This window comes from Raphanus sativus, chromosome 3, assembly GCF_000801105.2.
Source record: "Raphanus sativus cultivar WK10039 chromosome 3, ASM80110v3, whole genome shotgun sequence".
NCBI lineage: Eukaryota > Viridiplantae > Streptophyta > Magnoliopsida > Brassicales > Brassicaceae > Raphanus > Raphanus sativus.
In genome coordinates this window covers 10,655,651-10,669,549 of record NC_079513.1, presented here as the reverse complement: position 1 = coordinate 10,669,549, position 13,899 = coordinate 10,655,651, and the positions used below count along the sequence as shown (strand labels likewise).

General features: G+C 35.5%; 4 protein-coding genes across 5 annotated transcripts; 2 read left to right on the top strand and 2 right to left on the bottom strand.

Moving 5' to 3' along the window:
* The first annotated feature begins 1,048 nt into the window (after positions 1-1,048).
* LOC108847357 (UDP-glucuronic acid decarboxylase 4-like) lies at positions 1,049-3,524 on the top strand. Its single transcript, XM_018620577.2, has 7 exons — positions 1,049-1,085; positions 1,168-1,995; positions 2,080-2,159; positions 2,232-2,315; positions 2,391-2,465; positions 2,941-3,033; positions 3,134-3,524. Exons 1-7 carry the CDS (start codon positions 1,049-1,051, stop codon positions 3,356-3,358), a joined length of 1,422 nt encoding a protein of 473 aa, XP_018476079.2. The 3' UTR covers positions 3,359-3,524.
* Positions 3,525-3,562: 38 nt separating this feature from the next.
* LOC108847356 (caffeoylshikimate esterase) lies at positions 3,563-6,266 on the bottom strand. Its single transcript, XM_057005051.1, has 7 exons — positions 6,115-6,266; positions 5,950-6,040; positions 5,813-5,845; positions 4,938-5,084; positions 4,575-4,843; positions 4,336-4,434; positions 3,563-4,161 (listed from the first exon to the last, which is right to left on the bottom strand). Exons 1-7 carry the CDS (start codon positions 6,139-6,141, stop codon positions 3,784-3,786), a joined length of 1,044 nt encoding a protein of 347 aa, XP_056861031.1. The 5' UTR covers positions 6,142-6,266; the 3' UTR covers positions 3,563-3,783.
* A 1,085-nt stretch (positions 6,267-7,351) lies between these two features.
* Positions 7,352-9,800, bottom strand: LOC108847358 (SWI/SNF complex subunit SWI3A). Of its 2 annotated transcripts, none has more exons than XM_057006615.1 (7): positions 9,642-9,800; positions 9,050-9,549; positions 8,499-8,975; positions 8,203-8,336; positions 8,078-8,130; positions 7,837-7,985; positions 7,352-7,715 (listed from the first exon to the last, which is right to left on the bottom strand). In XM_057006615.1, the coding sequence occupies exons 1-7, from the start codon at positions 9,715-9,717 to the stop codon at positions 7,539-7,541; spliced, it is 1,566 nt and encodes a 521-aa protein (XP_056862595.1). In that variant the 5' UTR covers positions 9,718-9,800; the 3' UTR covers positions 7,352-7,538. The 2 variants fall into 2 exon arrangements, with proteins under 2 accessions (XP_056862595.1, XP_056862596.1); XM_057006616.1 differs by having other exon boundaries at positions 7,837-7,982.
* Positions 9,801-12,611: 2,811 nt separating this feature from the next.
* Positions 12,612-13,866, top strand: LOC108835272 (mitogen-activated protein kinase kinase kinase 20-like). The gene has a single exon (XM_018608549.2). It carries the CDS (start codon positions 12,670-12,672, stop codon positions 13,654-13,656), a length of 987 nt encoding a protein of 328 aa, XP_018464051.1. The 5' UTR covers positions 12,612-12,669; the 3' UTR covers positions 13,657-13,866.
* Positions 13,867-13,899: the final 33 nt, after the last annotated feature.

Genomic DNA, 13,899 nt, shown 5'->3' with positions numbered 1-13,899 from the left:
TCTTAATCTTTCTGGTCTTCCGGTGGTGTGAAATTAATGCTAACCGGTCTATATGGAGCTCTAGTGTTCCAAGTCAAACCTTGAGTGGTTGAGCCATTCTATAAGATGGGATTAGGTCTTATTCAATCCCATTTCTTATTTTATCTTATCAACGTGGTGTTTGGCATTATGTATTCTAATATATACATGTTTTGTAAACAGTTTCCATCTCAAACTCTATAATAAACTTCTTAGAGAACTTGTCAGGACCGGTTTATTTGGACAGGTTTTGTATAGTACTTGGACAGGTTTGTATGATAATCAATAAAACTTGTCAGGAGATCTTAATAACAATGAATAAAAAAGTTAAAAATGGATTCATGGCGACTGATAAGTATAATACCTGTAAATTCAGTAAATAATTTGAAACGAGTTATTTAATTTTGTAAATCTACATTATTAAAACTAAAGTACTTTTGGAAATTATTTAAAAACATGAATAGCAGTACAAAAATATAATGTTATTTAGAAATATGAATAATCAAATAAGAGAAAAAAATAATGAACTTAATTTATTAAGAAAAATTGGAAGTCTATTATATTTTGAGAAACTATTTATGTGGGTTAGTTTTAAGATATACGAAAATGACTCAATTTAATTACCTAAAAAATTTTATTTAAGATAATCATAAAAAAGGTTTTTAATTTTATATACATATTTAAAATCAAAATAATAATTTAAAATTTATTTATATCAAAATAGATTCTATATATATATATTCAAAAATTGATTTTTACTAAAATATTTTTTTTCAATATATATAAGAAAAATAAAATACAAATATCAATTTCAAATACCAACTTAAATTATAGTTTTTGTATTTCACACAAAATTTTAAAAAATACTGATTCTTTATATGATGGTACGTATAAAATATATAAATATTTATATAATAGTGCGTATAATATATAACTAAATATACGATGACATATATATGATATATAATAATAATATGAAAAATAAATAATAATATATTTTTGAAAAATACATTTGCGCGGAGAATTATTAATGAATGTGGCTGAAAGAGGCCTAATAGAGAAAAGATGTAAAACTAATTGGAAGGGCAGTGCATTGTAACAATAGTGAAGAATTGAGGCTTAAACTGTAACGTGTCTTCTATTTAAAAGGGAGCAAAGTCATATCGTTATTCACTCCCAGAATTCAAATACACTCCGATCACTTCTCTCTCTTCAGCTCAATCGCTAACTCCCTCGAGAAGAAGATGGCTTCACGGCGTCAAGAGACTGAGCAACCAGAAGCTCAAGCTTACTATCAGAAGCCAACAAAGCCGTGGTTCGTAGCGATTCTTTACATACTAAGAGAACAGAGACTCGTCTGCGTACTCATCGGCATTGCAATCGCCTCATTAGGTTTCACGTTGTTCTCTCCATCCGGTTCAACCCAACCGATTCCCTACTACTCGGATCCCATTTCAGTGGGATCGTCGTTGGCGTTGGCGCAGAGGAAACCATCCAGCATCGAGTATGGGATGGGATCGGCATCGGCGGGAGGAAGAATCCCACTGGGTCTGAAACGCAAAGTGCTCAGGGTGGTGGTGACCGGTGGGGCCGGTTTCGTGGGGTCACACCTGGTGGACAGATTGATTGCGAGAGGAGACAAGGTGATGGTCGTTGATAATTTCTTCACGGGAAGTAAGGATAACGTGATGCACCATTTCGGCAACCCGAACTTCGAGCTCATCAGGCACGACGTCGTCGAACCCATCCTTCTTGAGGTTGACCACATCTACCACCTGGCCTGTCCGGCTTCTCCGGTTCACTGCAAATTCAACCCGGTCAAGACGATAAAGACCAATGTATTGGGGACATTGAACATGTTGGGGCTAGCCAAGAGAGTGGGAGCCAGGTTCCTGCTCACTAGTACAAGTGAGGTGTACGGAGATCCTCTCCAGCACCCTCAGGTTGAGACTTACTGGGGCAACGTTAATCCCATCGGTAACTTACTTCCTTTAATTTCTTCGTTTTTTTTTTGTTCTTCATGCTGAATATTGTAGTTGAGCGGTTTATGGATTGTGACAGGTGTTCGGAGTTGTTACGATGAAGGGAAACGTACAGCCGAGACGTTGGCCATGGACTACCACAGAGGAGCTAACATTGAGGTATGTGTGTGTGTGTGTGTTTTGATTTATACAGAAGAAAAAAAGAAAAATATGACTGATTACGAGGAACAGGTTAGGATAGCTCGAATCTTCAACACATATGGGCCAAGGATGTGTATTGACGACGGTCGTGTGGTTAGCAACTTCGTTGCCCAGGTAATTAAGAAAGAAAAAAACAGCGTTAATAGTCAATGAGATTTAGTGAAGGATGATTAAGTGTTACTGTTGCAGGCATTAAGAAAAGAGCCATTGACTGTTTATGGCGATGGCAAGCAGACAAGGAGTTTCCAGTTTGTCTCTGATCTGGTAAACTCCCTCTCTTTTTCCTCCTAAACTATATTACATAATTATTTATATCAAAGCAATAGAAAAAAGTTGATTTCAAATTACCAAGGCTATCACCCTTTTGTGTAGTCTATCGTAACTTTCAGTTTCAGGTGAGTTAATATTACTATATTCCTGGTAATACAACTGTTACATATTCAATGATATGATATGGTGATCTCACTAGCATACAATAGGTGGGTGAGATTTTTTTTATAAGGGTTGAGATTGTTATTTGTGGTTTCTACAATTAGTTTGATCCGGAATCTCTCTATTTTATAGCGCAATACAACTCTCTAGGATCAGATTTATTACCGAAGCTCACTAACTTGATGTGGAATAGGAGTTTTTACCATAATAAAATTAAGTAATCGATTGAAAAAGATCTTTATGGTACCATGTCCTTGTTTTCTTGAGTTGACAAGACATTTATCTTCCCTTGTTGTTTATGTGATAGGTGGAGGGTCTGATGAGGTTGATGGAAGGAGAACACGTTGGGCCATTTAACCTTGGTAACCCTGGTGAATTCACCATGCTTGAGCTTGCTAAGGTCTCTCTTTCTCTCTCTAGTCTCTACTTTGGTCTCCTCCTGTTACGATTTCTGTCAAAAGTCTTTTGAATCTGACCCAACATGAGTGAATGAATGGCAGGTGATTCAAGAGACGATAGACCCAAACGCAAAGATAGAGTTTAGACCAAACACAGAGGACGACCCACACAAGAGGAAACCAGACATCACAAAGGCCAAAGAGCTTCTAGGTTGGGAACCAAAGGTGTCTCTGCGCCAAGGACTCCCATTTATGGTCAAAGATTTCCGTCAGCGTGTCTTTGGCGACCAGAAGCAGGAGGAAACCACAACAACATCTTCTTCATGAAGCAGCCTCGCTCATAGATCCTATATAAACAAAAATCCATAACTCCATGACTATATATAATATTTTTTTCTCATTCCTTTTTGTTATTTTTGATTGCCGTTTTTCTACTCATTGTCAATGTACTTTAGACCGGGACCTCACACCGATTTTAAAACTTTTGTTACCAACTTCGGCCAAAATTAACGTAAAAATACAAAAATTGAGAAGATACCTGCAAGACTTTAATCGTTTTCAGCACTAACAACATCTCAATCACACTTTTCTTAAAAGAGAATATAGTTCATACCTCTCTGGGCCATACATAGATTTTTCTAACCATGAATGAGACCAACCTTTTACTAATCCACATACTAAATAATCAGAGTAACTCACTCGATTCCAGGTGACTTCACTGAGAAACACAATGTTTTAAAAACTATTACGTTTTACATAGCAGATCGAGGAACCAAACGACCCCCGTTCAAACCACAAAGGAGATTGAAGTAGGCGCGTCTAGGTCTCCTTTGACCGTTACTAATGCCGTCAATAATAACCCTTTCGACACTAGCAGTGGTATTAGCTCGTATAGGAGTGACGGTGAGAGAGGCTGGGTCAGCGGTTCGATGGTCAAGCCAACTGATGATGTCAGCAAAAACAAGATCCACGTTGTAATCAGGCTCACCTGACGTCAGAGCGTGCCACATCCCAGGATACAACTTGAGAGTCTTGTCCCTTGAGCTAGCTTTCTCGTACAATGCTTTGCTTATCTCTGGATCCGTCACTATATCTGCTTCTCCGTGTAACACAAAGAAGGGCATTGTTATCTGCAAAAAAAAAAAAAAAAAATTTCAGATGATTAAAGACTCTGCATTGACGTGCCTTCTTGGTCAAGCAATTTTGTTATGGGCAATATGTGACCTAAGAAATTAATACGTCTTAAGGTTTTAAAAAATTGTATGCTCTCATGTGAAACTTTAAAAAGAAATGAATCGATTAACCTCGTGGAGAGTGTCTTCGAGGTTCATGCTTGTCCTAAGCATTTCAAGTGCGGTCTTGAGTCTAGGCTTGTCTTGATAAATCAGTTTGTTGTTCCTTACCTGTATTCACCACCCAAAACCACATCTGTCTAAAGACGAATCTTTTAAATGGTGAGTAATTATTAATTCCATGGGACTTAGATATATATATATATATATATATATATATATATATATATATACACATATTGATGAGAGACCTCTTCTCGCTTGGCAAGGTCCTTGAAAGCAGCGTCAATGACGTCCTTTGTTGGAACTATTTTCCATTTAGGTATCATCTCTTCGACTCTAGTTAGCAGATTGATCACCACCGGATGTGGCTTCACCTTCTCAGATATCTTACACATTGGAGCGACAAGAATGGCACCATTCCAAAAGGAAGGATCTTTCTTGTGAAGCAATAAAGTGACTGCACCTCCCATGGACTCTCCATACAAGAATCTGCCCTTCTCCATGTACTCCTCTTGCGCTAGAAAAAATTAAGAAACATGGGTTTATAGGGTGGAGACAAATCCAAATAAGAAGTGATGGATGAAGGTGTTGTTGTATTGTAAATGTCATACCACAAATAGAGGTGTAATAATTGTAGCAATCATTTACAATGTTGCTAAACTTCTTGATGTAGCAACGTGATCCCATGGACCGACCATGACCTTCAAAGTCCATTCCAAAAACCGCATAACCGGCTGAAGCCAGTCTGATTCCGCATTCTAAAACCGAACAAAATGTTGTTTGGTCAAAATCAATACCAGGTTTTGTTTGAATCAATACCAGGTTTAGTTTCAAACACCTACCTAACATAATCAGTTTCTCGTACCTAGCCATATATCGAAGATTTTTACAGTTCATGTAACATATACAACAAAATGCGATTATCGAGAAGGGTAATTAATTAATTTGGTAGAAGATGGTACTCTCTGGCCGAGGGATGGCTAAAAATTAAATGCAATTAAATAACATGCATGGTCTAGGGGTCGTTCGCCAACCCAAACCAACCACATAAGACTTGTTGACCCACCCTTCCTAAAACTCAAAGTGTAGATGACTTTACTTATCAAATGTATTTAAGAAATAACATTTATCACACCAGCATATCCTTTAAATGGTTCTAAAGGGTTCACAGCGACGATAACACAAAAATGTCCTAACATGATAATCTTAGTTAGCTAAACATCTCATATCTTACTAAGACTAAATAATTTATCCCCTGTTTTCTTCAATATATTAAAATTCATAACTCAACACAAGAGCACATAAAAAGAAAAACATAGCGAGCCATGCATGGATAAAAAAAACTAGATAACTAAATGTCATATAACCCACCGCCAAGTCGTTATTATATTCATGAACGGAAAAAAAAAGAATCAATTTTTTATTTGGAGATAATCTAAAATATTCCTCTGATCTAATGCATGGAGGAAGAGGATCGATTAAGCACCTCTCATGGAGTCGCTACACTCCATTCCGTAACCTGCAAATGGATTTTCATGGTTTATATTTTCTAATCTTGTAATTCAATCCTCTTGAACAACTCACCAGAAAAAGAAAAAAAAAGAGATTTAAAAACAAATTTACCATGGCAGAGGAAAACGAGAGCTTTGGGAGAAGCTGATGGAATCCATCTACAAGTAAACAGGTCAACACCTCTCGAGTTTCTTATGTAATCCTGTTTCAGGAAACATCATGGAGACTCTTTATCACACTCATTTTTTCAACCAAGGATGAGGAAAGAGAGAGAACCTCGTGGTATTGGTATTCAGACTTCATTTGTTATAACCGGAGTTGATGAATGTTTTGCCGATTGATGGTGACAGGAGCGCAGAGAGATGTCACACACGGAGACAACAAGGAAGCTGATGAATAAGGTTTTTTGAGGAAGGCGTTGTAACCAACTTATATAGACTTATCCCCTATTTGAGAAGTGATTTTGGCACATGTTATGTCTACAATTATTTTCAAAAAAATAATATGACATGGCTACTAAAATTGGTAATATGGCTTATAGATTAATATGACATGGACAATTACATTTAATATTAATTTATATTTTTGGTAAACTTTTTAAAATATGGTAACAACTCATATATTATATTTATTGTCAATTTATATTTTAGAAATTTTTTTTAGAATATGGTAATAACACATAAATCATCATTAAAATAAATATATTTAACTATGCCATCTAAAATTTCGAAATATCATTTAATTATTTATTTTAAAATTCTAAAAATTTTCAAAAAAATGTATACAATTTTTTTTACAAAACTATAAAATTAAATTTACATTTAATAAAATAATATGACATAGCTACTAAAATTGATGACATGGCTTATAAATTAATATGACATGGACAATTACATTTAGTGTTAATTTATATTTTTGTAAACTTTTTAAAATATGGTAACAACTCATATATTACATTTATTATCGATTTATATTTTGGAATTTTTTTCAGAATATGGTAATAACACATAAATCATCATTAAAAATAAATATATTCAACTATGACATTTAAAATTTCAAAATATCATTTATTTATTTATTTTAAAATTATAAAATTTTCAAAAATGTATACAATATCTTTACAAAATTATAAAATTAAATTGTAAATCATTAATTTCTTATATATTGTATATCTACAAATTTTATAAGTATTGTTTAATTTTAATTTTGAAAATTATGCAATTTTTACATATTTATTTAATATATTTAATTAAAATAAATAAATAGAAAATTGTTTTTATCTTTATTCTTATGTTTAATTAAATCAAATTTATACTAAAATATTGATAAAAAATAAAATTTACAATATTAATAAAAATTTAAATATAATTTATATTTATCTGTTAAAACATATTTTAAAAATTTTTACTGTACATAGTGCATGAAGACACCTAGTTTATAGAAAACAATTGGAACACAGAAAATGATTTTTCTTTTCTCTTGTAATTTCTAGACGTCATAATGTGCGTATGAATTAGAAGAGAAGAGACCCATCCATCCATTAATTGGTCAGACCATTCTACAGTAAAATGTAACAAGTCAACAACCAACTCGTAAAGTTAATAACAACAAGAGAGACCACCCAAACGGACAAAAGTCTTACAAAAACACATCCTCTTTTAATCTCAAACATCATCCTCCTAGGGACCAACAAAGGATCACTATTTCACGTACATATTATCCCAACGTTTCGTAATACCGTCACCAAACGCGCATTGCAAAACGCTAATCCTCTCTTGGAGAATTGTTTCCTTTACACCCTCCATCACTTGTTCTTCCGCGTCCATTATCAATTCCAAGTGGTCCAGAAACTTCAACTTGCTCTTCATCTTCTTCAGCTGGGAATTAAATGAAGACAACGATGGATCAAGACTTAAAACAACAAACAGAGAGTGTGGAAAGGAGACGACCCCAAACGTTCTCATCTTTATTAATTTTAGAACCAACCAACAAACCAACCTGTTGATCTATTATACTCGCAGCTAACTGTTCCATCTCTCTTTCTTCTTGATCAGCCAGTATTTTTGCGTGAGCCGCCGCAGCTCCAAGAGCTGTTGCCACTGACGCTCTCATCCTTAAACCTACGGGTAGATCCTCCTGAGTCCCTTCTGAGAAGAAACAACGGATTATAAACCTATAAATTTTCGAGCTTTCCATTCTAAATTAGGGACTACTGATTGGATCATTATGCAATAGTTACCTTTGTCTTCTTGCTGTTCCTCCATATCTGATGTATCTTTGTCTCCATCAGCTCTGAGAATTGTTATTAGATTAGACTTGGAAACGACAAGAGACGCCAATGTTAAAGGGGTTGGGGAATCGAACCTGTAAACTGCAGAATCACCAGTTGTTTCGAAAATATCTTTTGGACAAGAGGCTTCATCACAAAGAGCAGCAATTGCAGCTTTTGCAGCAGCGGCCGTGACAGATGGACCAACTTTGCATGCCATTGCTGCGACCTATTGCACAATTATGTTATAGATTCCCACCAAAGTTTGACAGCACTCTTTTTTTTTTGAATTATACAGAGGTATCCTGGCCCCATAGAAGTGGTCCAGACTAGTTTGACAGCACTCTTTGCTACAGTTACAATCATATACGGAAAGATTTTGTTTATTAACCTGTTTCAAAAGTGAACAATCACCATCCGATAGCATTGCAACATGTTTCCTTTTTGCTGGAGGCTCATCTTCATCGACGACACGATCTTCTTCCTTTTCTTCCCTCGTCTCTGTCTCCTTCTGTTCTTGACCGTCAGCCTTCATACGTTCAACAACATTGGAAGGAGACGAAAGGTTCCCATCCTCGGAGGTTGGGATAGAGGATCTGAGTCTTCCAGAGGCAGATCCCATCAGAAACTCTCCAAAAGGGAGCTCAATGAGCTTGGAAATACAATCAAGCCTAGTCTTCGTAGAAACACTCTGTGCAATGAGCTCCCAATCATCTCCATGTTTGAGAACAGACTCTAGCAAGAGAAGGGTCTCCTCCTCGGTCCAGTCAGCTGTACCAGAGCTCCCAATCAGCTTGAAATCATCTGCTGAGTTGTTCTCCCCATAGTCTCCGTTCTTGAAACACTTGTCGCATAAAGTGACATTACTCTGCCACCAAACATAGTATGTTAATAAATAAAACAGACAAGAAACAAACAAACAAAACAAAAAAAAGGGTATACCTTGGTATGTTGATAGAAAGGACGTTCTCCACAACGCCCACAGACCAACAACGGCTTCTTGAAGTCAGCGAACACATCTGAATAAGAAGTGAGCGGCGAGAACTTGAAGGCAGGCTCAGCTCTTTCCTCAACGTGGGGAGGTAAGGTAACAGGCCTCATGGAAACAGGAGTGGCGGTTACACGGATCCCGGAAGGAGTCCCCTGTTCGAACTTAACTTCACTCTCCTCCTCATAATCATCACTTTCCTTGAGGAAGAAGTTGATCAGACCCCAGTTCTCGAGAAAGATAAACACTTTACGGAGGAGATTGACGTCGCCGACGAGGTGCTTGCGGACGCTGGTGAAGGTGAGGCGGCGAGAGGTGTCTTCTCTGTACTTGTTGATGATGAAGTCTCTGTACTCCTTGTAGACCTTAGGGGTTCGAGTGATGGAGGTCTCGCTGAAGAACTCGACGAACTCGCGTCTTTCGATTTCGTGTATGTCTTCCCATACGAACCAACCTAATCGATTAAAATCCCCAAATTCAATTTAAATCAAACCCTAGAAGGAAGTGATTCGTGTTACAGAGGAAAGAAGAAGAGGGAGACGTTACTGGATTGAGAAGGAATAGTGTAGAGATCAAGGTCTGCTTCTTTGAAGCTGCTTCCGTCATTACTACTCACTTCCATCTCCTCCCTTTGAAATCTCTCTTCTCTATCTATCAATCGCAACGTCCAGTCCAAAGTCTGTTTCTCGTAAATAAAAATAAAATTAAAGAAAAGAAAAAGGGGTCAATTTCCTAATTACTTCGGACCTTGGTAAATCTTTTTAAGAAGATTAAAATTACAAAACCAGGCCCAAACGTTTTACCTCCTTTTCAAAGCCCAGGAGTCTAATATCATCCCTTTATTTATGTGTCCCTCTTACTTTTTTTTTGTAATGTTAATTAACTTACTACCTGAATGTCAGAATAGTCACAAAAATAATTAAATACTACTAAAGAATAGTCACAAAAATAATTTGCAGAATACCTCATCTATTATATTAAAAGAGAAGTCATGACTTATTTCATGTGTGATTTTTCAATTTGGACAATTTCTTTAGAAAATAATTAAATGAATTCTTGTATACGTATTTAAAATTTTTAATTATTCTAGAAAAAACAAATAAATATTCCTATATTTTCTCTGAACATCTTAACAAAATATTTGCATATCTTTCTTTTTACAATATAAATATATATTTCGTATTTATTTAAAATATAAATCTATATTTTGTTTTTTAATTAAACAAACCTTTTAAATATTTAATTGATTTCATAATTATTTAAATTATAAATGTATATTTTATTTTTACTAAAACAAACCTTTTAAATATCTAATTAATTATGTAATTATATTAAAATCATGTACTATTTTGTATTAAATTTGTGATATTAATTTAACTATACTAATATTTTCAGTTAAATCTTGATCTCTAAAATATAAGATTTGTTAATTCAGAATTTTTGTACATGTGTTGAAAATATACTATCAATATGAATGATCAGTCTACAAATGCTATTTTGAAATTGCATTTTTAGTTTATGTTATTAGATATAGTATCATGTTTAACTTTATATTTCAATGATAGAAATATAGGACTGCTTTATTTTACAGAAAGATAATCAAACTTATTTTTATATAGACCATATTCATATATCTTATATATTAAAACAGAAGTCACGATTTTTTATCTGTGATTTTTTTAAACTGGACTATCTCTTAGATAATTATTTTGATAATATCTATTTGCATAATAATATCATAACAATAATTGTGATTGCATTTTAGTATTTTCTTTCCTGAACAACTAATTAAACATATTGTTAATAAAATATTTTCCTCCTGATTTCTTTCCTAAACATATGCTTCTTTTTTTAACTCGAAGAAAGTTGAGATACATAGTGTCGATAAGAAACCAAAGACAAAGAACATAAACCAAACAAAATAAAACAAAGACATAAATAGAGCCTAAAACTCATATATGTCCACAAGTCTATTCTTTTCATCTTTCCAAAAGAATTTGATATCAATGGAGCTGACCTAAGGAGAAAATGTCTTGAGCAATCCCAACCCTGAAGAGAATATCACCAAGCCATACTAGAACCAGCAACATCAGAAACAATCGAGAGGTCAAATCTACACCAACTCCAGCAGCTGTTATCCATGTGAAACTTGCATGACCAGAAACCACCACTAAAACTAAGATACAAGGACAAAAGACCTTGAAACGCTACTTGGGAAAACGTCAAAGAAGACCACCAGCTCTTACACGCGGACACTCGCAACGCAGCTAAGTGACCTACAGAACAAAGACTGCCCACCTCTTCGCAAGAGAAAAACTGAAGATCAAGTTAACTGCTTCGTCTAGAAACCATCTCCCAAAACCACAAAAGACCAAGATAGGGTCTAGTAGATACCTCCACAGCGAACATAAATAACAAAAAACAAATCCAAAAACCCAACTTAGGATGCGACGAAGTGAGTGAAACAGCAAGAACCAAACAAAAGCAGTATTCTCACGACTTCAAGCTAATACTAATTCACCACAGAAGAACATAAGTTCCGGTGATCGAGATACTAGAAAAATCATCATTCTCAGAGACACAAAGCCGGCGATAGAAATGCTAGAGGAACCATCTCCTCCCGGAGACAGAAAGCCGGCGGTAAAGAGCTATAAGAGCCTCTTTCTTCGGAGTCTTAGCCGCTTCCGGTGACGGTGAGAACCACTAACCACCGAAACAAGAGAGAGAAGACCGATGGCTGCTCTACCACATATGCGTTTTTTATCAACATACATATGCTTTTTAACTTGTGATTTTTAATTTTGTTGATTTAATTGTAGATATAACCATGATTTTAAATTAAAATGACCACTATAAAACGTATATTTTCTGATATTTAATGTTGTTATTCATATATGTTTTTAGATCATATGACACAACAAACTATAAGAAAATAAATGTAGATTAAATATACAAATATAGGTGAGTTTGTAATAATTATGAATAAACAAACAAATTATACAATTTATTATATTTGAAAATAATATAAATAATTAAATATGGATATAAAATGAAAAAACACCCGTACGGTTGTGCGGGTCAAGATCTAGTTATTCATTAATGTAATTTTTTTTGCTTGTTATGAAGGAAATTAAGACATTTTATTTTTAGTCAAATTCTAAATTTAACGACAATAGTCTAATACAAGTCCAACAGTGTGATTATTGTTCCATTGTGCGGATTAATATTTTTAATGTGGGTAATACATAAAAATAAAAATTGTCCAAAAAAAATTCAGTAAAATAATTGATCCAACGGTTAGAATATATTGGACTGTGGGAGCAACATTAGATTTTGTTATTTTCTTCTTTTTTTTGTTTGTTAATACATTATTTTTTTGTGAAAAAATATCTTTTTTAAAAAGGAAAAAGGAAAAAGGAAATTGAGAGTAAAAAAGGAAATTGGGAGTTGTGACGCGTTATCCGTCAGTTATATATTTGAGATGTTGGGACTCTCTAACCAACGTTAGTTCTCTGATTCCACTCCAGTTCCACTTAGGGTTTCTTTCATATCTCTCTCTCTCTCAATTGTTGCAATGGCAGGACCTGCTTTGTTATTTGTAAAGCAACTTGGTGAAGGTTCCTTTGGTTCGGTCAGTCTCTATCAAGGCCTTCGCTACGACGGCACTGTGGCTTCCGTCGCGGTCAAAACCTCCGACCGTCAACACGCGGAGTCTCTCTTCAGAGAGGTTCAAATCTTGTCTGAGTTCAAAGGGTGTACGAGAATCGTCCAGTGCTACGACACCAGAGTGAAAGCAAGTCTCAACCAACTTAATGGTCGCGTGGAGTACAAGATTCCCTTGGAATACGCTCCTGGAGGAAGCCTGAGTAGTTTCATCAACAAATTCAAAGACGATAAACTTCCTGATCCTATGATCAGAGACTTCACACGTATGCTTCTCGAAGGCTTAGCCACCATCCACGCACACGGGTACGTTCACTGCGATCTCAAACCGGAGAACATCCTCGTTTTCCCTAGCTACGTCAACAACAACGGCGTGTGGAGATCTTCCTTCCAATTGAAGATATCTGATTTCGGCTTGTCGAGAAGGGAAGGAGACAGCAGCTGGTGGGAACCTAGTCGTCCCTTTGCTGGAACATCGATCTACATGTCTCCGAACTCGGTTTCTTACGGTGAGACAGAGAAAGACCTAGACTTGTGGTCGTTAGGGTGCTGTGTGCTTGAGATGTACACTGGGAAGAGACCTTGGTGGCATAAGAACTATGAAGCGGATGATCTCATGAAGGACAAAGAGCCACTGATTTCGAGTGATCTTCCTTTGGAAGCAAAACTCTTTATCTTGACTTGCTTTGCGCGGAGAACAAAAGACGCGTCGAGATTGTTGAAGCATGTCTTCGTGGGTGGAGACGGCAGGAAGAAGAACACACAGCCTTCTCATGTGAGTGATAAATTTGATCTTCAACTGGCTAACTTTATTAGAAACAATGTTTCTAAAACCCAAAGCATTCGTGTACCTCCTGCTGCTACTCAAGTCATGCCTCACAAGACCATCATGGCCTAGTTTTGCTCCTGTTCCACTTTTTCATGTCATCTTTTTTAATCAGTAGTAAATTACGTTTTTATATAGATTTAGTAGAGAACTTACGTTACACTGCATCTTTTCTTCTATTTCTTCTTATATCGTTTATCTTTTTACAACAACACAAAGATTACAGAACACCCTGAACAGAGTAATTTTCACAAGATTGTGAGTAATCTTAAGTAGCATACATCTTTGTTTTGTCTTTAAACAACAAGAGGTGCC

What these genes read in the sequence shown, in the direction of transcription:
- LOC108847358 (XM_057006615.1), bottom strand. Translation starts at nt 9,717, where the DNA reads ATGGAAGTGAGTAGTAATGACGGAAGCAGCTTCAAAGAAGCAGACCTT. An exon ending in CACTATTCCTTCTCAATCCA is followed by an intron (nt 9,550 to 9,641) that starts GTAACGTCTCCC and finishes TTAATCGATTAG; the next exon opens with GTTGGTTCGTATGGGAAGAC. An exon ending in CGAGTATAATAGATCAACAG is followed by an intron (nt 7,716 to 7,836) that starts GTTGGTTTGTTG and finishes TTTAATTCCCAG; the next exon opens with CTGAAGAAGATGAAGAGCAA.
- LOC108847356 (XM_057005051.1), bottom strand. Translation starts at nt 6,141, where the DNA reads ATGAAGTCTGAATACCAATACCACGAG. An exon ending in CTGAATACCAATACCACGAG is followed by an intron (nt 6,041 to 6,114) that starts GTTCTCTCTCTT and finishes TTCCTGAAACAG; the next exon opens with GATTACATAAGAAACTCGAG. An exon ending in TCGAAGACACTCTCCACGAG is followed by an intron (nt 4,162 to 4,335) that starts GTTAATCGATTC and finishes TTTTTTTTGCAG; the next exon opens with ATAACAATGCCCTTCTTTGT.
- LOC108835272 (XM_018608549.2), top strand. Translation starts at nt 12,670, where the DNA reads ATGGCAGGACCTGCTTTGTTATTTGTAAAGCAACTTGGTGAAGGTTCC.
- LOC108847357 (XM_018620577.2), top strand. Translation starts at nt 1,049, where the DNA reads ATGAATGTGGCTGAAAGAGGCCTAATAGAGAAAAGAT. An exon ending in GGGCAACGTTAATCCCATCG is followed by an intron (nt 1,996 to 2,079) that starts GTAACTTACTTC and finishes GGATTGTGACAG; the next exon opens with GTGTTCGGAGTTGTTACGAT. An exon ending in ACAGAGGAGCTAACATTGAG is followed by an intron (nt 2,160 to 2,231) that starts GTATGTGTGTGT and finishes TACGAGGAACAG; the next exon opens with GTTAGGATAGCTCGAATCTT.